The 26,334-nt window shown below is 38.9% G+C and overlaps 1 protein-coding gene across 1 annotated transcript in view; it reads right to left on the bottom strand.

The window, feature by feature from the left end:
• Positions 1-26,334, bottom strand: part of lmf1 (lipase maturation factor 1) — a 492,498-nt gene that overhangs the window by 39,399 nt on the left and 426,765 nt on the right. The window contains exons 6-7 of the mRNA XM_072559267.1: positions 19,189-19,342; positions 14,351-14,534 (exon numbers count right to left, since the gene is read on the bottom strand). Of these exons, the coding sequence (XP_072415368.1) occupies positions 14,351-14,534; positions 19,189-19,342 (338 nt within the window). The remainder of the gene's footprint in view (positions 1-14,350; positions 14,535-19,188; positions 19,343-26,334) is intronic.

Below are 26,334 nucleotides of genomic sequence, written 5' to 3' on the forward strand. Positions count from 1 at the left end.
AAACTGTCCATTCATTGTAGGTAGCACGTTGTGATTCAAAGCTTATTTTACCAAAAAGAAATTTAATGAACCACATAAGCTGGTGACATGGAAGGGATAGAAATTGTCCTCTTGCACATTGTAGTAAACATTATACCAGGAACATATTTGACAAATGAAATTTTACCTCACGGTATTTTGTTGTAAATAACAGTAGAGATGAAAAATTAATAATGTGACATAAAAAACACATTAATGAAGAAAGTCTATACTGTCCTTTGTAAGTAATGATTATGAGAAATGTTCCCTTTCTCTATTTCAAATCCAGACTGTTTAACTATTGTTTGATCAAGAATCAATCCAATGCTTTGTTTAATGGGTTGATTGAATTAACAGGCATTACAAGAACTTGCAAGGGTTGATGCTCTACGTCCACATCTGTACTTACGAAGAAGTACCTTCATGCCAAGGAAAAACACAGACAACATTTTTGGTGTGTACACTTGGGCTAACAGGTTAACTACTCCAAGCAAACGACACAGAGATAAAATTTACATTTTTTCCCATTTGTAGCAAAATTTAAAATAATTTACAAAATAAATAGTAGAACTCTTGCCCCATGATTTCTTTTTACTCCCTTTGGTATATAGCAGGTCAGTGGGAGTTTGTTACCCTTTCCACTTAAGGCCTTCATTCTTGGTGCAAACATGGCCAGAATGAAGAGATTTAAATGTAAAGTATCCTCCTCTTCTCTCATCTAATAAAATGTGTCAAACAACAATACTGGATTCCCATTTTGGTTCTGGTTATTTCACATTATCTTGGCTTGGATCAAGATGCCTCTCCGTCTGCTAAAAATACATCACAAGAGTTCAAAAGACCATTACAGTGGTGAGAAGGTGGAACTGATTGCTACCTATAGATGCTGCACATAAAGGGAAATTAGACACTAGACAAAGGAAACAGGCTTTTTTGAAGCATAAGCCTGCCCTTTGACCAGCAGGGCCAAATGGTATGTGTTTTATGCAATTAATTGCAGTTTAATTTATTAAATTAAGTACATCTGATGTAGAAACTTTATCAATGCAAATATTTCCTAGCCGATCTAACCTTGGCATATAAAACTGAAAAAATTTGCCACAGAGAAAATTTCAACTTAGAGTTCCAGTAATTCATAAATAAAGGCCATTACTTTGTCCTGCACCTTCCTTTAGTTCCTGTCACAAGCATCGTGCTCCATCCACAACTGTATCATCCTCTTTACAGTGATTTTTACTGCCTTCTAGTGAACTTTATTGTCAACAAACTAATATATAAAGGATTTCCCATGTCAGTTTCTAAAGGCTTTCCAATGACACAAGGAAACTAAGCACATGGGTGCCAAATTCTCCAGAATTGCTTATTTTCTTCGATAATTTTGGCAACTATTTTGCTTCAACATTGCAGACTGCTTATTATCTAGAATCTGAGAGGCAGCAGGGATTCAAGGAATGATGAGTTGAATGGGAGATGAAACGAAACGTGACAGGAGTGAAAAAGACAGTGAGAGAAAATGCAAGACAAAAAAAAATACTCAAAGAAAGAAAATGTTTACATGGAGAAGCAGCAGTAGGAAGACAAACATGAGGAGCTAAGAAAAGGAAGAGTGAATAAAGTGTTATGAAGTTGAAGGTGTGTACTGTACCTTTAAGAGAGAATAAATGCTGTTCTGAACCGAAAGATTACAAGCACCGGTGATATGACTAGATGACAGTCCCAGAGTGTACTGGAAAATTGAAAATATGTAACAGTTTGGAGGTTCAGAGCTGAGATTTGGAGAGTTCATCCCCATTAACGGTTGAATTTTTTTAATATGAAATGTAGAGCCAAGCCTAATTGTTATAAAAGTGGCACAGCCATTTACATGGTGCAGATGAGAGTTAAACAAAGACTGCAAGTTTTATAATAATAAAAGAAAACTACTATGGATGTTGGAAATTTGAAATAAAACAGAAAACACAGGCAAAACTCAGCAAAGGGGTTAACATTTTGAGTCTGATGTGACTCTTCTGCAGTGAACTGTGTATACAGCAAACTGACTTGTAAGTAGTATAAGTCTGGATGGAGGAAGTAAAAGAGCAACTATAACACCTTCTACAATTGCATTGGAAGGCACCATGGGACAGGAATGAGATCGGGGGACAACTGAAGAATAGATCAGAGTGTTGAAGAGGGAATGGTCCCTTGGGAATGCTAAGCGAGGAAGGCAAGATTTTAGATTAGATTTCCTACTATGTGGAAACAGGCCCTTCGGCCCAACAAGTCCACACCGACCCTCTGAAGAGCAAGCCACCCAGACCCATTCCCCTGCATTTACCCTGCACCTAACACTACAGGCAATTTAGCATGGCCAATTCACCTAACCTGCACATCTTTGGACAGTGGGAGGAAACCGGAGCACCCGGAGGAAACCCACACAGACACGGGGAGAATGTGCAAACTCCACACAGACAGTTGCCTGGGGCGGGAATTGAACCTGGAACCCTGGCGCTTTGAGGCAGCAGTGCTAACCACTGAGCCACCGTGCCGCCATGTTTGATGGCAGAATCATACCGGAAGTGGTGGAGAAGGGAGAGGATGATTCTTGGAGAAAGTGAGGACTGCAGATGCTGAAGATCAGAGCTGAAAAATGTGTTGCTGAAAAAGTGCAGCAGGTCAGGCAGCATCCAAGGAGAAGGAGAAATGACATTTCAGGCATAAGCCCTTCTTCATAAGCATGTACCAAGCAAGCTAAGATAAAAGATAGGGAGGAGGGACTTGGGGGAGGGGCGTTGGGAATGTGATAGGTGGAAGGAGGTTAAGATAAGGGTGATAGGCCGGAGAAGGGGTGGGGGCGGAGAGGTCGGGAAGAAGATTGCAGGTCAAGAAGGCGGTGCTGAGTCTGAGGGTTGGGACTGAGATAAGGTGGGAAGCGGAAATGAGGAAGCTGGAGAAATCTGCATTCATCCTGTGTGGTTGGAGGGTTCATAGGCGGAAGATGAAGCGCTCTTCCTCCAGGCGTCGGAGGCCAAGGACCTGCATGTCCTTGGCGGAGTGGGAGGGGGAGTTAAAGAGTTAAGCCACAGGGCGGTTGGGTTGGTTGGTGCGGGTGTCCCAGAGGTGTTCTCTGAAACGTTCCGCAAATAGGTGGCCTGTCTCCCCAATGTATAGGAGGCCACACCGGGTGCAGCGGATGCAGTAAATGATTCTTTCAATATGGAGGCTAGTAGGGAAAATGTGGGAGCAGGGGAGACCCACTTTGGTTCTGGGAGGGAGGGGAAGGATAAGGGTAGAAGTAAGGGAAATGAATCAGACATGATTGAGGCTCCTGCAACTCACAATAGGTGAGAAATTGTCAGTTGAGAAAAAGGAAGACATGTCCAAAGCACCATTGTGGAAGGTAGCATTACCAAAACAGATATGACTGAGACAGAAAAACTGAAAGCATAGAATGGAGATCTTACAGAAAACAGGTGGTGTTGTTGAAATAGTTGTGGAAGTCGTTGAGTTTGTAAAGAAAAGGAAGAGTCAAAGATTGATCATGTGAAAATGAGGGAAACTGTAAGTAACTGACAAATTTTCTGATTCTGGAAGACAGCCAGAAATTCTACCAGTACAATCATTGACTTACTGGAAAAACTCTAGTGGGAGGGGTGTCCAAGCTGGCCTAGAACAAAGAATGTATCACATAACGTGCAAAAAGACAGGCATTTCTGGAGCCCATCCAAGTACCCACAGCCACGCCACTTATTTGATGGAGTGAGAAATGTTAAGGGTGAAATTGTTCAATAATAGAATAAACTCAGCCAAGTGGAATTAATGGATTAGGATTGTTTAGGCCTGCATACAGTGGAGAAATGGAGAGCTCGCAGACAATCATGATAGGTGATGAAGAGATTTTTTTTGTCCATAGTGATGAGATGGTTGCTAGGGCCAGGAAACTGAATATTGCTGAAACAATATGGCACACCAGAAGAATCACAAATACAGGTGGGAAGAAACTGGACAAGAAGAGAAAAACAGAGTTAAGATAGGAAAAAGTAATCTCAGTGAGCAGGAACAGGGTGATATAATAGGTCTGTCAGTGCAATTCAGTTTCCGGACTTTAGGAAGAAAGTAGAAATGGGATACATGTGGATGAGGGACTATAATGTGGAAAGCTATGGAAGGAAGACCTCCAGAGGAGATGTGGTCATTGACAGTCTGAGAAATAATGGCTTCAAGTTCAGTGATGGATTGTGGTCAGAGGGAGATAGGAAAAAGTGTCTGAGAGTTGATGCTCAGTCTTTGCAAGTTTGAGATCAGTATGTCAGATGATAACTGCACCACCCTTGTCAGTAGGTTTAATAACAAAGTCAGGATTATACCTGAGAGAACAGAGTACAGCAAGGTGAGATGGAGACAGGTTAGAGTGGACGAGGTGAGCAGGGAAATTAAAATTGCCAATATCAAGTTGACAGTTCTCAATGAACAGATCAAGAGCAGTAAAGGCAAAAATCTAGCGATACTTTTCAACTTTTACAGTATTTGATTTTGTAATACAATAATGAACTTGCATTAACATACATCTGTCAAAACCTCAAAGCATGTTCCAGCAAATGAGTCAGTTTGAAGTGCTGTCAGTTTTTACCACATTGAATGCCAGCTACAGTGAGATTCCAAACCTGGGCAGACAATGAATGGAAGCCCAGGGGCATAGTACAGCAACTATACCATGGACTACAAGTGAAACAGAACACCTCAAGCAAACTGAATTATATACTGTTCTAAAGCAAATATACCTGGCCAAAACACAAATATACCCCAGAAGGGTTTTCATTCAATTTAAATACAACAATAATATGTAAGATTCATTTTCACAAACATACAATTCTAGCATGACCAAGGTAGTTAATACTGAGTTGTGCAAATCACACTACACGGACTTGAAAACAGCTCCAGGTTGTTTTAATTAGTTACTTGGAAATGGTCATATTGGACCATTGGAGAGCAAGAAGACATGGAATTAAAACACATTTGCATTTAAAATGTTAAACAAATGGAAGCTGTTTTAAAGAGATGGCTCAGGGCTGCACTGTTGCTATGTATTACAACACCCTACAAATCACACAGGACTTCAGTAGCCAGAACATTTCCACAATATTCACATGTGAAGCAAAATCCAGTTCCTTGTTGAGTATAACCATTTTCCAATCTAGTTTGTTGTCATTTAATGGCCCATGTATGGATTGTTTATGATCCTATTGAGGACCATTAATGTTTAAAAAATGAATGCAAACACCCAACAATTATGCCACAAGAATTAGTGCCTTTTAATTAAAATGACAACATAATTGTATATATAAAGCAGAATTAAACGAAGCAAGCATCCCTAACATAATACAATAGCTTATGAGGATTTAGACTATATGTGCAGTTTTACATTTATTTCCCAATAGTTCACAAACCTTAAAAGTTCTTGAAAAATCATTGACTTTTCCCATGACCAAAGGAAAAGGTATGCCACAGCCCTCTATAATTTATTTTAACTCTCCTTAATATTCCAGAAATTCTGTAATGTACAAATCGTAACGGGACACTTCCATTAACATTTGGGAAAACAATCCACTCCTCTTCGAACAGTAAGCTAGACCAAATCTTCCAAATGAATTTCTCTTAAAATACAGACCTAACTTGTTTGTTTCTGTCAGCAAATATGCACAAATAAGTTAAACAAATGAAGCTTCAAACCAAGGCTCCATATTAAATCACTACCTCTACGCAATATAGCGTACTTTGGAATCACCCAAATAAGAATGCACATGAATTATCCTTCGTTCAACACAACATTTTGATTCTGAAACTTGTAAAATTAATTTATACTTCTACTGGAGTTTCCTGACTCTTTCACCAGACTTCCTGGCTTCATTGTAACTTTAGAAAGGGATCGTTCATGGTTCATGGCTTTTATTATTATTACCTCTGACCTTGCAAAACAAAAAAAGGTTAGTTTTTAAGTATAACAAACATAAGCTAGCTTGAGTTGCACTTACATCAGAAAGCTTATTTGTTTCTGTATTTGCTTCCATTTATTTAGAGTTAACTTTAGTTCCCAATACTGAAAATTATATTCTAAACCACATAAACCATGAACTAAATTTTCACAAAATTTGAAATAAAGTCCCATATTAAAATACAGCCCAACCTTAGATGAGAAGATTTAAGAGAGGCAGCACAATTATTTAGCATAATTAAGGTACAGATAAATCTAAGAATCTATAATGGAGGAGGTGACTCATTGACAAACAACCCTGTAGTGTTGCAACTTATTACTCCTTGATCTCCATGTATTTTGGTGGATCATCTTGAAATATATGAATAAAATAGTTGCCATCAGCTGTTTTAATCACATCTCTAACCCAACAATATGATGTGATTGATTACATAGTATGCAACTGCTCAATTACTGAAAAAATCCATGCCTGAATGCAAGACCTCAATAACATTCAGGTTTGCACTACTATATAACAAATACCATTTCTCATCACTCAAGTTCCAAGAAATAACCATCTCCAACAAAAGACAATCCAGTGAACTCCCCTTGATGTTCAATGGTATTATCTTTACTGAAGTTCCAATATCAATATTTTGGGTGGGGTGAGGCTGGTAAAGGAGAAGGATAGTGGTGATAGGATTGCCACTGACCAGAAGCATAACTAGATCAGCCTATAAATAGTGTGGCTATATCGGCACGTCAGAGACTGGTAATTCTTCAATGAAGAACACCTCAGTTCTTCTCCTGACTCTTCCAAGTCTGTCTATCATCTACAAGGACTTGAAAGATTAACTCTGCTTTCTCTCCACATACACAGCCCAACCTGCTCAGTTTCTCCCGCAATTTCTGTTTCAGATTTCCAGCATATATGTTCCAGTTCTATGTTTTATTACACTGAAAATCTATTGCAGTTTGGAAAGTTAGCTATGTATAATCAGGCTTAAGTTTCCCTGTAGAAGGTCAATACAACATTGTATATAAGAGTGGGAGAAGGAAAGAAAGAACAAACAAGGAAGTGAAATTTTCGTGAGAAAGAAAGCAAACAGAGAACTTGCTTTGCTTTGGCACTTTCCCAATCATCGTGTCCCCAAATGTTTCATAGCAGTTTAAGATTTTTATTTTTATTCAAAATTCAAAGAATATTTTTATTTAAAAGTAATCATTGTCACACCATGAACTGCTGCTGTCAGATTATGAGTAGTAGTTGTTACAAAACCACTTCACCTTTAATATTTCTTTAAAGCACTGTGGAAAAACGGGCTTATTTCAAATTTTGTGAAAGTACCTGGACTGGTTTCTTTAAACGATATCGTTGAAAGGCTAATGTGGACATGTGAGTTATTTTTAAAACAAGGCTTCCTTGAAGTCACTTTACTGGTGACAGTGGTTTGCTTTGCTGTATCCCCTGAAGGTGGTTTTGAACAGTGACTGGTTGGATAGTGCCTTGATACCTGAAATTGGTCAGAGACAAGAACCTGCAAGGAAATGGTGCCCAGCTGATCCCTTCTATTTCTGAAAGAATCCTTTTGTTGAGTTCAGGGTGAAACGAATTCATGCTTCTTTAAGAGTAATTAGAGAAACTTCTCAACATTGTAATTCCTGAGCAAGCTAGTTTTGAAAGACTCCAAACAACTATGCATTGATAGTGACTTGACAGCATTTGCTAGAACATCACAGCAAGAAACTTCAGATTTTTATAAACCTTACCTTTTTTTGTTTCAAGAGTTAGCCATTAGCCAAAGTTATTTTGTTGCACGTTATTTTGCGGAGAAATCCAATTTTTCCTGAAGTTCATACTTGCATTTGTGCATGTACTGTGGGGATATTTTGAGGGATGACATGTACACTTCTATATTACTATATGAACCAATTATTGTATCTTTATTGAATAGATCTGATTTGATAATAAACCAAATTATGTTTGTTAACAAACTTGGTTGGTAAATCCTAATAAGATATATAATTGGTGATCTTGTTAACTGGGAAAAATATATTTAATTTATGTAAAAGGATTAGAGTGACAGTGTGCTTGGTCATAGTTTGAGATAAATGACAAATTAACCTGCTAAAGAAAGGCATGCATTTATATACCATTCACAATCTCAGGACTTCCCAAAGTATTTTACAGATAATGCAGTATGTTTGAAGTGGTGTCACTGTTGAAATTTAGGAAAAAGCAACAGCCAATTTGTGCCATGCAAGGTTCCACAACCAACAATGTAATGACGACCAGATAATCTATTTTAATGAGAATAATTACAGACATTAGCTAGGCCACTTCTGGATTAGTGTGTTCAATTCTGGTGTCCCTGATATAGGAATGATGTTGTGAAAGTTGAAAGTGTTCAGAAAAGATTTACAAGGATGCTTCCAGGTTTGAAAGGCTTGAGCTATTGGGAGAGGCAGAATAGGCTGGGGCTATTTCCTCTGGAGCATCAGAGGATGTGGGGTGACCTTATAGAGGTTTATAAAATCATGAAGGGCATGGTTAGGATAAATAGACAAGCTCATCCTCATGGTAGATGAGTCCATAATTATAAGGCATAGGTTTAAGGCGAGGGGCAAAGATTTAAGAAGGACCAATGGGGCAGCTTTTTCACAAGCAGGTGGTGTGTTAATGGAGTGAACTGCCAGAGGAAGTGGTGGAGGCTGGTCCAATTACAATGTTTAAAAGGCACCTGATTGGATGTATGAATAGGAAGAGTTTAGAGGGATATGGGCCAAATGCTGGCAAATGGGACTAGATTAATTTAGGATATCTGGTCTGCATGAAAGAGCTGGACCAAAGGGTCTGTTTCCATGCTGTACATCTCTATGACTCTAATTGAAGGTAAATATTAGTGAGGATAATAGAGTTACTCCATGTAGCTCCTTCAAATTAAACTTACAGAATTTATTTAAACAAGAAAATGCCATGAAATCATTTATATTCATCTGAGAGGGCAGACTGACTTTACACCTCATGTGAAAGGCCAAATATTTAGCACTGTAGCACTCTCTCACTATTACATAAAGCAACATGCAGTAATTCACATAAAAATTGCATATCAAAAGAAACATTAAAACAAAAGTAAAATAAAAATATATTTATCCTTGCATCCAGAGACAAATGTGCACAAGAAAAAATATTTTTTAAAGAACATTTCCTTATAAGCAGTATACTTAATACCTGAACTTGTGTTTTGTTAATGGTTTCAACACACTTGCCTTGAACTTCTGACTTTCCCCTCACTTAAAACCTTCAGTCTGGTGTATAATAAAACAAATGACATGTAAGAAGTTGTCATTCACTGACAGATGCCAAGACCATTAATCAGCACAGTTTTTTTTAGGATAGGACATCAATCATGTAAACATTTGGAAAAAAAATTTCAGAAGCAATTGGTGAAATAAAGTGTCAGGTGCTGAACATAGTTTATAGAAAGATGCCCTGTCAGATCCAGAAGTGACAGAAAATATACTTCTTGCCAAGAGGTTTTGGATCATCTTAGTCTGAGACACAATATGTCACCTGGTCAGTTTATTTAAGAAATATGAAGTTATTATTATGCAATTTTTTGCATACTGTGTACACTAGAGTACTCCAGCCTTCTCAGGTGAAGGTTAAGACTGGGTCAGAAGTTTAAAATACTGCTAAGCATAATATATATTTCCCTTTACAATGATATTTTTGTCATTTCCTCAATGTATTCCACATTACCACCATGTTACATAAAGTAAAATCATCTTTGGAGTTATTACTAAACCTCAGTTAGAACAGTTAGGCACAACAAAACATTGCACATACTGGGATAGTTGAAATAGTTGTAAATACATACACTGACTTGTGAATTTGTCATTATTAAATTACCTCGTGTGCAGAATTTCATTTTTCAGTAATTTTTCCCTCAAGAAGATTAACAGTTGATTGTGATTTTTGATTTTAAAACTAGTTTGCAAATACTGATATTTCTGAATCCATCAATCTATTTAGAAATACGTGCAGTAGAATCCAAACATTTCAGTGAGCTGCAGATTGGATGTGATCCAGTGGAGCAGGTTTGCGGGGCTGAATGGTCTCTTTCTGTTCCAATACGACTTGGGTTTGAACTGCTTGGGGTGTCTGGCAATAGTAGCACCAGCTCAGGTTTTTAGGACAAAGGAAGGCATAAGAAAAATGTATAGAAACTGAAGGAAAATGAAACAAGCCGATAGATTTAGGAGCTTTTAAATTAAGATAGTGTTAGTATGTTTAACAAAAATCAACTTACATTTGACAAATGCATTTGAACTGATGAGTATTTAAAATAATACACAGAACCACATAAGACAGACATAAGAAATATCAAGACAGCTGAACCTTTGTCAAAGAGATAAGATTTAAGGACCACCTTAGGATGAAGAGAGAGGCACAAGCAAGGTTAGGGACAGAAGTTCGTAGATATAAGTATCATCAGCAAGCAGTGCTAGAGTAATTAAAATCAGAGGTGGGAAAATACTAGAATTAGAGGAGCGCAAACATTTTGGAGGAAAAAGTTACAGAGATAGGGAGTGGTGAAGCCATGCGGAACTACAGTACAGATGTACAGATTCTTAGGTACAAAGAGACAACCTTTAAAACTTAGATCGAGGGCACTTGAGGATCTGAAATGTTGGTTTTCTGATCTGTTGTCATAATACCACTCAAATGCACAGAGGGGGTGACAGCCTTGTGGCATTATCACTGAACTGTTAAATCCAGAGACCCAGATAATGTTGGGACGAACAACATAGGCAAGGGTAGGATGGAGGACCTGTTTGGGCATTATCGAGCACTTGGAATGAAATTAAGGAACAGGTGTTCAAGGGTCATAATCTCCGGATTACTGCCCAAGCCACGTGCAAATTGGCTTAAGGATAAGAAAATTAGGGAAGAAAACACGTGGCTAAGGGAATGGTATGGGAAAGAGGGGTTCCATTTCATGGGGCACTGGCATCAGTTTTGGAACAGGAGGATCTGTATTGATGGGACGGTCTCCATCTGAACCCGTCTGGAACCAGTGTTCCAGCAAAAAGGATAAATTGAGCAGTCACTAGGACTTTAAACTTGTGAGTCACGGGGAGGGGAAAGGGAAAGCAACAGGAAGTACGGTGACAAGTGAAAAGGTTAGCAGCAGGTTAGCATATATGCAGGAGGGTTTAAGTTCAAGACAGACTATGAAAGAAACAAAAAGGAAGGATAACTCAGGAGATATTAGAGATGTTGTGAATCATGACAGTAAGAAAGCTAGCAGAAAGGCACTTTACGTGAATGCTCATAGCATTCATAAGAAGGTTGATGAGTTAACGTCACAAATCATCGTGAATGAATATGGTCTGGGAGCCAACTCGAAGACATGGTTGCAGAATGGTCATGACTGGGAATTAAAGATTCAGGGGTACCAGACTATTCAGAAGGACAGACAGGAATGCAAGGGAGGTGGTGTGCTCTGATATTCAAGGATGACACCAGGGCGGTGCTGAGAGGTGATATAGGTTCTATGGAGCAGGAGGTCAAATCCATTTGGATGGAAATTAGGAATTCCAAGAAGAAAAAGTCACTGATTGGCGTAGTCTATAGGCTACCAAATAATAACATCACATTAGGCCAGGCAATAAACAAGGAAATAACTAATGCCTGCAAAAATGGTACGGCTATCATCATGGGGGATTTTAATCTGCAAGTTTCCACACTGTAAGCAAGCTAATCTAAAGTAAGCTAATCTAAAAAAAAAGTAGATTGGTCGAACCAGCTCAGTCATGGTAGCCTTGAGGAGGAGTTCATGGAGTGTATCTGTGATAGTTTTCTTGAACAGCATGTAATGGAACCGATGAGGGAGCAAGCTATCCTAGATCTGGTCGTTTGTAATGAGACAGGAATAATTAATGATCTCATAGCGAAGGATCCTCTTGGAAGGAGTGATCACAGTATGGTTCAATTTAAAATAAAGCTGGATAGTGTGAAGATAAAATCCAATACTAGGGCCCTGTGCTTGAATATGATAGAATGAGGGAGAACCTGGCTAAAGTAGACAGGAAACAGAGACCTTATGGTGCGACAGTTGACGAGCAGTGGAGGACCTTCAAAGAAATTTTTCAAAGTGCTCAGCAAAAGTATATTCCGGCGAGGAGGAAGGACTGTAAGAGGAGGGGTAAGCTGCCAGGGGGTGTCTAAGGAAATAAGGCAGGCTATCAAGTGAAAGAGAAGGCATACAAAGTGGCCAAAAACAACAGAAATCTAGAAGATTGGAAAAACTTTAAAGGTCAATAGAAAGCAATACAAAGAGCTATAAACAAAAATAAGATAGAGTATGAGAAAAAAAAACTAGTACAGAATATAAAGACAGATAGCAAAAGTTTCTGTCAATATATAAAACAAAGAAGAGTGGCTAAAGTAAATGTCGGTCCTTTAGAGGATGAAATGGGACAGTCAGTTATGAGATATGATGAAATGGCTGAGGCATTCAACAGGTATTTTGAATTTGACTTCACAGAAGAGGAGACTAATAGCATGCCAGTAAGTGACAAAGAGACAAAGGTATGGGAGGACCTGGAAACAATTAATGTTATGGAAGAGTTAGTGTTTGGTAAGCTATTGAAGCTAAGGATAGGTAAGTCTCCTGGCCCTGATGGAATGCATCCCAGGGTGCTAAAAGAGGTAGTGGGAGAAATAGCAGGTGGACTGGTGGTAATTTTCCAAAATTCGCTGGTCTCTGGGGCAGTCCCAGCAGATTGGAAAATAGCAAATGTGACGCCACTGTTTAAAAAGGGAGGTAGACAAAAGATGGGGATTTATAGACCAGTCACCTTAACCTGTATAGTGGGGAAGATGCTTGAGTCTAAAATCAAGGAAGAAATAGCAGGGATTCTCGAAATAAATTGCCGCAATTTACAGATGCAACATGGGTTCATGAAGGGCAGGTCATATTTCACCAATCTTTTGAAATTCTATGAAGACATTTCAAGCTAGGTGGACAACGGGAACCCAGTGAATATAGTGTACCTAGATTTCCAAAAGGCCTTTGACAAGGTGCCACATATGAGACTGCTGCATAAGATAAGGATGCATGGTGTTAGGAGTGAAGTATTAGTGTGGACAGAGAATTGGTTGACTGACAAGAAGCAAAGAATGGGGATAAATGAGTGCTATCCTGCTTGGCAATCAGTGACTAGTGTGTCTCAGTGATCGGTGTTGGGACCACAATTATTCACAATTTATAAAGATGATTTGGGGTTAGGGACCATGTGTACGTTGTCAAAATTTGTAGATGACACTAAGATGAGTGGCAGAGCAAAGTGTGCAGAGAATTGTGAAACTTTGCAGAGGAACATATAGACATTGAGTGAGTGGGCAAAGGTCTGGCAGATAGAATACAATGTTAGTAACTGTGAAGTCATACATTTTGGTAGGAGTAACAGCAAAGTAGATTATTACTTGAATGGTAAAAAGTTGCAGCATGCTGAATTGCAGCGGGACCTGGGTGTCCTTGTGCATGAATCGCAGAAGGTTGGTCTGCAGGTACAACAGGTAATTAAGAAGGCAAATGGAATTTTGTCCTTCATTGCTAAAGGGGTTGAGTTTAAAAGCAGGGAGGTTATGTTGCAGCTATACAAGGTGCTGGTGAGGCCACACCTGGAATACTGTGTGCGGTTTGGTCTCCTGGCACAGGAGGGGGTGCACAGGAGGTTCACTAGGTTGATTCTGGAGTTGAGGGGGTTGGCTTATAAGGAAAGACTGAGTAGATTGGGATTATATTCATTGGAATTCAGAAGAATGAGGGGGGATCTTATTGAAACATATAAAATTATTAAGAGAATCGATAAACTAGAAATAGATAGAACGTTTCCACTGGTACGTGAGACTGGGACAAGAGGGCATAGCCTCAAGATTAGAGGAAGCAGGTTTAGAACTGAACTGAGAAGGAACTTCTTCACCCAGAAGAAGTTAATCTATGGAATTCCTTGCCCAGAGAAGTAGTTGGCGCTATTTCAGTAAACACTTTTAAAGCTAAGGTAGATAATTTCTTTATTTTTTGATAAAAGTAGGGGATATGGTCGTTTTACTTGACCTCATTCATGCTGCAAGATATTGGTAGTAAATGTTATGAAAGTTGCACTCGTAATTCTATAATTTTAAAATAATGCGGTTTCTCAGTTCATATCCCCAAATATTCTTATCAGTGTGATTTTCTTTATTGAAGTTTTAAAATATGTTAACTTTTGAACTAATCAATATATTTGATCTTAGAAAATAAATATGATAGCTTGATTTGTCCAGCCCTTAATGACTATTTAAACAGCCTCTCCCAACAAAACACTTGCCTGGAATGCTGCAAACCACATAAGCCAATCAAGGCGGTAATGGTATGGAGTAATAATACATGGTCTCCGCTTCAAATCACCAGGTTTACATTTGAACTCATATTCCTCCCACAAGGCACTTGGGTCATTCGGATCCTGACTCATTGTTCCTTGAATTATGACCTCAGTCCGTTCCTTTGTAATACTATAGATAAATAGAAACAAATAGAAATATTACACCGAATGTTCAAAAGATTTTTCCCCACCTCTATTGTCCGAGTACCAAAGATTGTAAAACAATCATTGCCCTGCACCAGCCTCCTCCCATCCCATTTCATATAATTGTATCCATCATGTGTTTACCTGACCCCAAATTCTTATATGAATTTGTTGTTCTTTTATATTACTTAGTTGTCTGTCCACCAAAAACTAATTACATCATCTTGCAAAGTGGCACTTAGCCGCCCAAAACAGGATTCATTTCAAATCCTAGATAAACAATTTCTATCAGAGTAGTGATGGTAGTCCTGCAATTGTTCTCAAAGTCCAGGGGAAGAAAATATCAGCTAATGTTTCTACACCTGCTTACCATTCGGTAACTCCAAGGGGTGTATTAGGTTTATCTGTTTGATATTTCCTTCCTCATTACTTGTTGAAATGGCTTGAACACCCACAGATATACCCTGGTCTAGTGGTTATGCTACTGGACTGGAAAACAATGTTCTAGGCTCATAACTAGAGAATGTGAATTCCAATTGTAAAATGGGAGTGAGAGAATCTCTACCTGTTTAAAAAGAAAAATCTGGTAACAGAAACATGCAACTGGTAAAATGACATAAAAACTCAACACTGGCTTCAGTAGCATTATTTTAGGGAAGGAAATCCTTACTCAGTCTGGCCTGTGTGTGATTCCAGTCCAAGACAAGCATTGTCGACTCTCAACTTTTGAATAACCTGGCCTCACAAATTAGTCATTTCCTTCAAAACTGTTTACGTTGCAACAATACTACCTTGCCAGGCCAAACAGGGTTAGGTGATATATGCGAGCCTTTTACCCCAACAACCACCTTATGGACACTTAAACCACAGAGAAGATTCACATTCACCCCCACTTTAAACCTCCTTTTTAAGCTAGCCTAATTGTAGTCAGTTTAGTTTAAAACAACCTCCATGTTCACCTGATGCAATTATCTTTAGTTGGTGTATCTTTCTGAGACACGTGTAGAATGTCCTCTTCTCCGGCATCTAAAAGTTCATTGTTTCTAGAGCTTTTCTCTTACTGACCTCTACACCTGTTGGGGTGTATTTTCTTCTCCCCTAGATGTTTTAGATATAGTTAAACTAACATTTGCTGTTGTAGCCCTTTTCTCTCAGATAATACTTGCTTACTTAGGCAAGGGGACTGTCTAGTAGTATTATCACCGGACTGTTAATCCAGAGACCCAGATAACATTCTGGGGAATTGGGTTCAAATCCTGCCACAGCAGATGGTGGAATTTGAATACAATAAAAATGTGGAATTAAGAATCTAATGATGATGATGAAACCACTGTCAATTTCAGAAAAACCCATCTGTTCATTAATGTACTTAAGGGGAAGTAATGTACCTTATCTGGATTGTATGCGACTAGACCCACAGCAACGTGGGATGGGCATGTAGGGAAAACACATCTTCAGACATCCTGATATTACTCTCAGAACACATCTAAAATGAAACTAAAAACTACGCCCTCAAGTTCTCAAACAATAATAATATATACTTTTTTTTATCACAATAACAATGTCTAAAGCTTTCTAACTTTGCATAGCTGAAGAACCACTTTCATGCTTAATTAAATAAAGTATTTATGCATTCTCTTTATCTTCCTGGACAAAAATTCTAGGTGGGTCAAGCCACTCCCTTTTTGCTGGTGCTAGCTAACCATACCATTTAAACAGATTGCCAGTTTTCCATTGTAGACAGCCAATAAGCATGGAAATATTTGCCTGATTGCAGCGTTCTGGGCTGGAAAGGGTTAACATTATTCCTAGCATACAAACTGCTCCTGTAGTCAGGTGCCTCACCTCATTAATGTATGAAATATGGAGTTCGCTCTAAATCTGAATTACTGATAGGCAACACTTAGTAAATCAAAGTTGTTGGACAGTTTTTAAAAGGAGCAAGTTATTCGCATCATTTGAATTGTGTAAATTCAGCATCTGTCATAAATTTCACTTCACTTATTGTGGAGATGATATTTTAGAGAACTTAGTTTTCAATTATACATCATTATTTACCATAATCCAACTGGTCAAGGGGTCTCTCTGCTGTGCATTTCTGGATTCAAAACTTATGCTGTGCAATGAACTGCACAAAGCTTCAAATTGCCTCTAGAATCTTGATCGATGGTGCTAACAGTAAATTAATTTGGTGGTACCTCTAATAGAGTGCTTCTGGCCATATGATGACAACTGCCTGAAATTGCCTCCACAGGAATAACCTTGTGGTGATTAGTTTGCATATAACTACAAAGGTTAACACTTTGCAGGCCTCGCCAGTATTTTTAGAAACTAATCAAACATTCACACAACTCTACAATACCGAAGATGATCGTTCAACTTGATACATCTACAGCAGTTCCTTCTAAGAACTCTCCAATCTAATCCCATAAAACCCATAAGACTGCAATCTAGTCCACGACATGAAAATGTTCAATTGCCTGTTGAAAATGATGACATTTGAATCTACTGTTCTTTTAGATGCTGCATTCCACATTGCAAATTGACATAATACTTACACAAGAAGGGAAAATGAATTAGATCATTGCTTGATTTGTGCCAAAATTATTATCAAATTGTAAATCTAACAACAGTAGAATTCACAGTGACATGCTTTAAAAAACATTACATGATGAATAAAAATGTATTATGTGGAAGTCCAGTCAAGTCCAATTAATATCAATTCTTCTCCAAAGTTGCCAACAGAATTCTGCTATCTGCACAGGCTGCTACATGGATCTCAGAAGATAATGACTTGACCTTTACTGCATAACAGCAGATGGTAAATGTAAAGAGCAAATATATTTCTATGGCTACAATGGAGTAATTTCCCCCTTCATTCCCCATACAACTGAATGAATCATCTAGTTCACTTTTATCCCATTAAACTAAACGGAATGAAGATCAGGAAGTTTCTTCACTGAGAGATCGTCGCTAGACACTACAAGTCAGGTGAAACACCAATTGTGTCAAGTTGACGCATTAATAAAATAAGTTGTCTCATCAACTTTTACTGAACTCTAGTTCAAGTAATAAAACAATGAAGGCGGTCGGTCTTCAGCCCATCGTGTCTTTGCCGACTCTTTGATCAAGATGGACAATATAGTAATTCTATATTCAACTCACCCTGCTCTTGACTCATAGTCCTGAAATTTATTTCATTCAGTTCTATTACTAAATCTTACCATTGAATCTGCTTTCACCCTTTCAAGTAATATATTTAGATCATGAAATTTGCTTTTACAGAATGTTTTATGTTGCCTCTACTTCTTTTCGCCAATTATCTGAAATTTATGTCCTTTGGCCATCGGTCCTAAGTTGTTCTTCAGAGACAAGAAGAGATTTGACAGAGATGTGTAAAAGCATGAGGGGACTGGACTGAGTAGACAGGGTGAGATTGCTCTCATTATTGGAAGGTTCAAGCATCAGTGGACATTGATATAAAGTGATTGGCAGAAGAACCAGATGCACTGTGAGGAAATGCTTTGTTATAAGTGAGTAATTAGGACTTGGAATCCGCGGCCTGACAGCATAATGGAGGCAGATCCAATTGCATCTTTCAAAACAGAATTGGATAATTCCACAAAGAGTAAAAGAAATGCATTTTCCTTAACATATGGGAGTGGGACCAGCCGAGAAACTATCCAATGATTGTACCCTGAAAGCAGTTGCAATGCCAAAATCATTCATGATTTTGAACACTTCCAGTCTTTACTTTCTCTGTACAAAAAAACAAAAGCTGCAGCTTCACTGGCCTTGCTACTCAAGCTTCTGAAGCCAATTGTCAGATGATGAGTAGGCATATTCATTGATAGGATTGAGAGGTAACACGGGCGAAATAAACTGGAAATGTCTAGTTCCCCTGGTTTGGAGGGTGTAAATTTGGGTGTCATTGCAGCAGCACCAGGCCAGTCACCTAACCAACCCTGTCAAGGGTTTACCCATCTCTGGGAAGATGTTGGGGGCTGCTTGCCTGTGGGCTAGTCAAAGGCAACTCAAAGGGCATGGGTGTTTTTGCAGTACAAAAGCAAGAGCTCAATCTATTCGGGCACGTTGCCTTCCTTGAGGCATGATGAACCTGGCACAGCCCAGTCCACCCTGTCCCCAGCAAAATCCTGGGATTTACCTTTAAGCCCAGGTCTCCTCCATTTCTTTTTCAATGACAGACTACAGTCCCAGCAGTTTGGTGGGGCTGGAAAGCTGCTGGCCACTTGAAAGACTGCCAGCTCTTGGAGGGAGTACTTCCTTCCAGATGGTCGCACCTGCAGCCATCAAATGGCCTGATGGCCTTAAGATAGCTGTGGATCACCCAGCTACGCAGAGGTGGATTCACCTTGACTTCTTGTCAACTGGACGAAGCCATTACTATGTGAAGAATTCCAAACGGAATAAATAAAGAACATTTTTTAATATGTATTCATTCGCAGGACAAACCAATAATGAGCAAACCAGGATAAAAAATAAATCAACTTTGATTCTATTTAATATAACTCCAGATGTCTCATAGAATTAGCAATGGCAGGTATAACTTAAATTCCAACTTATGACAAAATAATAAGATTACTATATTTGAAGATAAGGCAACTATTTCTGCTTCACACCTTCCAAAGGCACCATAAGTGTTGACAATTCGAAGTGGATTAAAGGATGTGTTCATCATTTGTTTTGAGCTGAGCAGGTTTATAATCACTGGTAGACTGAGGTAAGCAATAAGAACCCCAAAGGATGCATTCAGCACTTGTCGAATGACGACACCTGAAGAAAGAGACATAGAACAAAATCATTTTAATACTTCATGTGGGCCACAAGAATGATTTCAGATCAGGGGTGAGGTTTGCAGGGATAACAGGGTTATTTGGGGAAGATGAGTATTATTACAGGAACATTGAATTGTTAAACAAAAGAAAGAACAAAGTACAATTCATACATTTTCCTGTTTAGTAGTTGCATAACATAATTATAGTGGAGCTATTGAAGAAGTATTGTAGAAATCAATCTATATCAACTAGTCTACAATATACGCAAACATGACATAAGGAAAACCCACTGGTGCAAAGCCTATGTCACCTTTGCCTCTCAAGTATATGACACCGTGTTATGTTGAAGTCAATCATTCCATGTTGGAAAATGAAAAGAAAAAGGAAAGGAAAAAAAAGACTAAAGTGCTCACAGTTAATAATTTATTTTTTGAAATGAGATAATGGATCAAGCACAACAGCAGATTTTTGTACACAAGCAGAAGGGCCCACAAACAGGTCTATGATAATGATCAGCCATTCTGTTTTCGTAATGTTGATTGAGTCTGGGACACCGGGCAGAACTCCCTTGCTGAGTGGGTAGACATGGATTCATTTACATATTTCATCCAAGAGTCTGGAACTCCTTCAGTCTAAATGTAAAGCTCTCCCTCATTGGGACAATGAGGGGAAGAACAAAAGAAAGTCAATAACTTTATAATTTTTTTGACTATCTCCGAGTAATACCATAGAGACACTAACAAGCTAACAGTCAGGTAAACTTTCCAATTCATTTCAAGTGCTGTTACATACAGAGATCCCACAGTCCAAAGATGTGCAGGTCAGGTGAATTGGCCATGCTAAATTGCCCGTAGTGTTAGTTAAGGGGTAGATCTAGATGTAGATGTAGGGGTATGGGTGGGTTACGCTTCGGTGGGGCGGTGTGGACTTGTTGGGCCGAAGGGCCTGTTTCCACACTGTAAGTAATCTAAAAAAAACCAATGGGAATACGATCCATAGGCATCCAACAGTAATCCTAATATCAGTGAAATAACTTTTCTAAATTCGTCTCCCTGATGTGCTCGCAGCCTTTAATAAGCTTTTTAAAGTCCTATGTCCTTGACCCAACTGATTTTGTTAATAATTGCTCCACTGAAGTGTCTCGTCACTTTTCACTTTGTTAAAGACATTATATAAATGAAAGCGGTTATTATAAGATCCCAACTTGCTACTGTGTGAAGAAAATAATGAACAGGTGAGAAAGACGGATTATGCTGGAATGAATCACTGACCCATATGCGAGGTCATGTGTTTCACCTATAACTAGCTTGTGTTAGTAAAGGAGAATGGAACAATGGTAATGGCAGCTGACTGGGTCTGAAAAGCAGTAAGTGAATCTATAGTTCCCACACTGGATTCATCAACTCCTGAAAGATGCATGTGTGGACAAGAAAATTCCCATGACTCAATCATTCCCAACCCAAGGAACGTGCAGGATAACATTGAGAGAGCTCCCAAGATGTTTTCCGTTTAAAATCTGTGACTCAATTAAGTGCATAAAGTTCAAAGTAAATGCTAACTTTCAGGACTTTAAGTAAATGGAATATTTTTGTAAGTCTTAGTCCGTAACTCTTACCTCACAGGCTTTGGCAATGTATCTTCGTATGAAGTCAGAGATATTACTATTCTAATCAGTCTAAAGGTATAATTAAATTTATATGGTCAACTAGGCTTTCACTTATTCACTTCATTAGTTCTTATTTCTGTAGATGGTTGTTTACTGTAGCAAAGTTTTAGAAAGATTTTAAAGTACGTAGGTTTGTTCGCTGAGCTGGAAGGTTCATTTTCAGATATTTCATCACCATACTAGGTAACATCTTCAGTGAGCCTCTGGATGAAGCACTGCTAATGATTCCTGCTTTCTATTTATATGTTTGGGTTTCTTTGAGTTGGTTGTGTCGTTTCCTGTGGTGATGTCATTTCCTGTTCTTTTTCTCAGTGGGTGGTAAACTGAGTCCAAGTCAATGTGTTTGTTGATCGAGTTCCTGTTGATACCATGGAAAAATTTACTGCTAAGCTCCCAGGTGAAATTACATTCCAGATGCAGTGGGGAAATACAATTGGGAAGAGGGTCTAAATGGTTACTGGGTACCACTCAGTGAAGAGCACATTCATGTCCTGTGTAAGAAGGTCAAAGGTTTGAGCATAAAATCTCAGCTAACTTTCCAAAGCAGTGCCAAAAGATGCTGTACAAATGGAGATTCTACCTTTTTGGATGAGACATTGGACCAAGATCCTGTCTTCCCTTCCCATGGCATTATTTAAAGAGGAGCAGGGGAGACCTAACTGTGTCCTGAGTAATTCCTATCACTCAACCAAACCCATGACGGCAGAATACCTAATCAAGTATCTCATTGCCATTTGTGAAATCTTGCTATATTCACATTGGCTCCTGTTTACCCACATTACAACATTAACTTCACTTTAAGGTACTTTATTGACCATAATGCAGTTTGGGATACCCCTAGGACAGCATAAGTGCAAGACTCTTATTCATTTCCTTTCACACTTCTCAAAACAGTTCCTTCTCCTTTATCATGTTCTTCAGTTTTAATTCATTTTAAGGATCGTTCTTTCTTTTCCTTTTGTAGCACCTCCGACAAGCTTAGGCAAAGTAGGCAAGGGTGACCCTCTCTGGGTGCCTTGTATTTGAAACAATGCGAAAGCAACACCATATTGAGGACAGGGGAAATGATTTTTGATCAATGGTAATTTTACTCTACAATCTGAAGGATATTAACTTGGATTCACTATTTTGAGCTGTAGTCTAATTCACGAAGATGCTACTTGTTTATTTTTTGTGCTGACTCATAGACGTTTGGAATTCCTTGCAGCAGTTTCCTCAACTCAATCATCTCTGACTGCTTCATCAGTATCCTTTTCTCTGTCAGGAGTGGAGATGTTTTCTGATGACTCCTTATTATTTATTCTCATTCATAACTCTGCCCTACAGTCTAATCAAGAACTGAATAGCAGTTCAGATTGCATCAACAATTTGTGGGAACACTGGCGAGTCATTTAAGTGTTTGGAAACCACCATTATGAACAAGAGAAAGTCAGTCGGGTCTTCGATATCATTAATGACACCACCACTATCTCGCAAATTCTTGAAAGTCATCGCAGACCAGAAGATTAAGTGGAATACACTGACTATAACAGTAGGACAGAGGAAGAGTACGCTGTAGAAAGTAGCTTATCTTCTCATCCCTCAAGGCCCATCCACCATGTAAAAGATGCAGTTCAGAATGTTAAGGAATGCTCACCACCTTCTGGATGAGTGCAGCCACAGTAACATTAAAGAAGCTTTCTGCCATCCTGCTCATTCAGTTGGCACCTAATCACTAAATTCCGCTCTCTGGATCAGGAGCTCCCCACAGCTACAGTACGCACTGCAACAGACCAAAGTTATTTAGACAGAATCTACCTGCCCCTGCAACGTCAACCTCTGGGAAAAAGAGAAGTACTGCACAAGTTCCATCAACTTCAGATTCCCTAAGTCATCCACCATCCCACGTGCAAATATAGCACCACACTTAAATTATTCCTAGATCAGCATTCTGGGGGTTGTGTACATAATAAAACCATTGTCTAAACACTCTTGCACATCAGTATTCTCTCAGGGCTTCTATGAATGGGAAATAAATGCAGCAAGCCAGCATTAACACACATCCTGAGAACAAAGTAAAAAAATCAGAACTTAGTGCTTGTGCTTCCAAGAAGTTAAAGGCCTTCTATGTTCAGAAACACCAGCAGGGTATGAGAGATTCTTAACAACACAGAACTGAGCTACTCAGTCCAACAGTTCCATCATAGCATCACATAAATCTCAACCTATTTCTCTTCATTTAATCTTATCAACATATCCTTCTGTTCATTTCTCTCACGTGCTTATCTTCCTTTCCCTTAAAGGCACCCATGCTATTCTCAAGTAGTACCAGTTTACCATTTGAACTATTCCCTGGATTAAAAAAAAGTTTCCCTGAATTCCGTATTGGAATAATTGATGAATTCCTTATACGAATAACCCATAGTTCTGGTCACACCCACAATTTTGACACTTAATTCAATTTTCTATCCTTCTGTAACAAGACAGAAAATACAGCAATTTACTCTGGGTGCATTTTGTGTAGGCGGCTGCCTTAAATTTATCTGCTGTGGATTTTATGCAACAATCATGAAGATATTGTTACATTATCTACAGTACAACAGATAAAAACCTTTGCAGATTTCCTCATATCGCTCTGGCCTCACAGCCAAATAGCCAAGTGATACTCAAGAGGAGTGGGGAGAAAACACTATCACTGGTACAGCTTCTTGCCTTTTTCAAAGTCCTAATACCAAATTAAAACAGCATTCTTCACAAATTGGAATTTTAGTAACTATAAAATTCAACAGTAATCACTCAATGTAACCTGAAGCAAACCTGGCTTTTATTTCATTTCAATCCAAGGACATTAACATTTGGCGTCTGGTAAATTAACTTTTCCCAAAGCACAAGTGCCATAAAACGAGTATTTATTAAATGCACGTTCTTGATATATTGGTCATTACAGCAAAATAATGAGCCAAAGTGACAGCACGCAGCCAAGCGTTCAATTACTAGACTGGCATAGAGTACTCACTGAGTAATAACATTTACTTCAAGTGTTCTGTTTAATGACACAGGTGTTAACACGCTGTTTTAATTGCACGTATACTGTGACACACGTGAGCAATTACAATTTCGAAAACAATCATGCAACAATATGAAAGCAAATGTGGTGACAATATAATATGGTTGTTACTCCTTAACGTAGCACATTTTTTTAGAAAGGAGTAAATTAAACTGAAAAACAACTTGGTGCCCAATTAGAGGAAAGCCCAAACTTTACCGTGTAATCTATCTGATCTCATTGGGCTGACAGCAAGAACAATGCATTTTCAATCCAACAATGCTGGTCTAGAAAGTGGAAAAGCAGTCAGGATAGATACAGAATGCTTACTAACCTATAACCTTATGCATGCATGAGAAAGAACAGGAAAGACAGACAAATGTCTGTGTACTTTGTGTGCATAACTAGTCAATTCATTACATCTTGCCTCTGACATAAAGAATGGTTGCGTTACTTGGAATGTACTTCATGGCACTTGTAACTACATCTCAGAAAGCATCAACTCTTCAGATAGATGAAGAAAAACAATCATATTTAGAATTATTTATCTAAATACTTTTAGTGCCTTTCAACTATTCTTCACTTACCTAGTCGATACAACAGGTTGATAAATTGCAGCTAGTAAAGACCATTTCGCATTCTCTCTTCAATGAAGGCAAGAATGAAAGAATTGTAACTGTCTGAAATAATTGTACAGAGGTTGGTGTCCCATCATGAAGTCACCCTTTATTGACTAGTGCACAGTACAATGGCTGTGGCCAGTCAGCTCAGAGTCAGTCCTCAACTGAGGAGATTCTAATCTCCTGGTTATACATTTTGATGCATTCAACTGAAATACAGCTCATCCTTACCAAGCTTTGGCATAACAAGCTCTCCTGGTTACATTGGTCAGCCATGGACTTCCTGATTGGCCCAGGTTAACAACCCAAATTAAGAACATTGTTGTGAATGAGGTCCACCTGGTTCCAAACACTACACAATCCATCTGTCTTGTCTTAAATTCTCACTTCTGAAGACTGGGCCACAGACTTCCATAGGATTGGTCCACATTATGGATGAAATACTGCAGTAGTTTGGCACTGACCTCTTCACAGGTGGGCTGATCAGGAAGCTCTCCTACTCCGATCATCATCAGGTGTACTGAAAGGATTTACAGGTGATATGCAACCTGCTTTACTGTGTTATAGGAAGGATATTATTAAGTTTGAGAAGGTTCCAAAAAGATTTACCAGGATGTTGCCAGGAATGGAGGGTTTGAGGTAATGGGAGAGGCTGGATAGGCTGGGATTTTTTACTGGAGCATAGGAGATTGAGGGGTGACCTTATAGCAGTTTATTAAATCATGAGGGGTATAGATAAGGTGAATAGGCAGGTGTCTTTTCCCTATGTTTGGGGGAGTTAAAAACTAGAGGACATATTACCCATATTACCCTTATGCACTTTGCATGATATGATCTTCCTGTACTGCACGTAAAACAAAACTTTTTAATGTACCAAGTTACATGTGGCGATAATAAATCAAGTCAAATATTTTTAAGGTCAGAGGAAAAAGATTTAAAATAGACCTGAGGGGCAATTTTTTTTACACAAAGAATGGTTCATTCGTAGAATGAACTTTCAGAAGAAGCGGTGGATGCGGGTACAGTTACAATGGTTAAACGACATTTAGATAAGTACAGCAATAAGAAATAGTTGAAGGAATGTGGACCAAGTGCAGGCAGGTGGGACTAGTTAATTTGGGATTATGGTTGGCATGGACTGGTAGGACCAAAGTGTTTGCTTCTGTGCTGTATGACTTTAAGACTTCATGTTACAAATACGCATTTTGCAAGCAGGGTGGCACACTGGTTATCACTGCTGCTTCACAGTACCTGGGACCCAGGTTCAATTCTTAGTGATTGCCTGCATGAGGTTTGCATGTGCTCCCCGTGACAGTGTGAATTTCCGAGTGTTCTGGCTTCCTTCCAGGTTCAGTGCATTGGCCAGAGATATGCAGGTTAGATGACTTAGCCATGGTAAAAACCCCATGCAGGGTAGGGTCTGGGCAGGATGCTCATCAGAGGGTTGGTGCAGACTTGATGGGCCAAATGGCCTCTTTCTGCATTGTAAGGATTCTATGAATCATTGACAATAAGTCCTGTTGTGGTGCACGAACATGGGGCTTGTGACCCAGATATAGGGATGCCAACACTGCACCACAGCCCTCGTCAGTTCATAGATTACTTTTGTTGTGTGGCTAAAATTTGACAGAAACAATTCTCAAGATGCTTTCATGGAGTTACTTGATTTAACTGAAAAA

The sequence above is a fragment of the Chiloscyllium punctatum genome, chromosome 40 (assembly GCF_047496795.1).
Source record: "Chiloscyllium punctatum isolate Juve2018m chromosome 40, sChiPun1.3, whole genome shotgun sequence".
Lineage (NCBI taxonomy): Eukaryota > Metazoa > Chordata > Chondrichthyes > Orectolobiformes > Hemiscylliidae > Chiloscyllium > Chiloscyllium punctatum.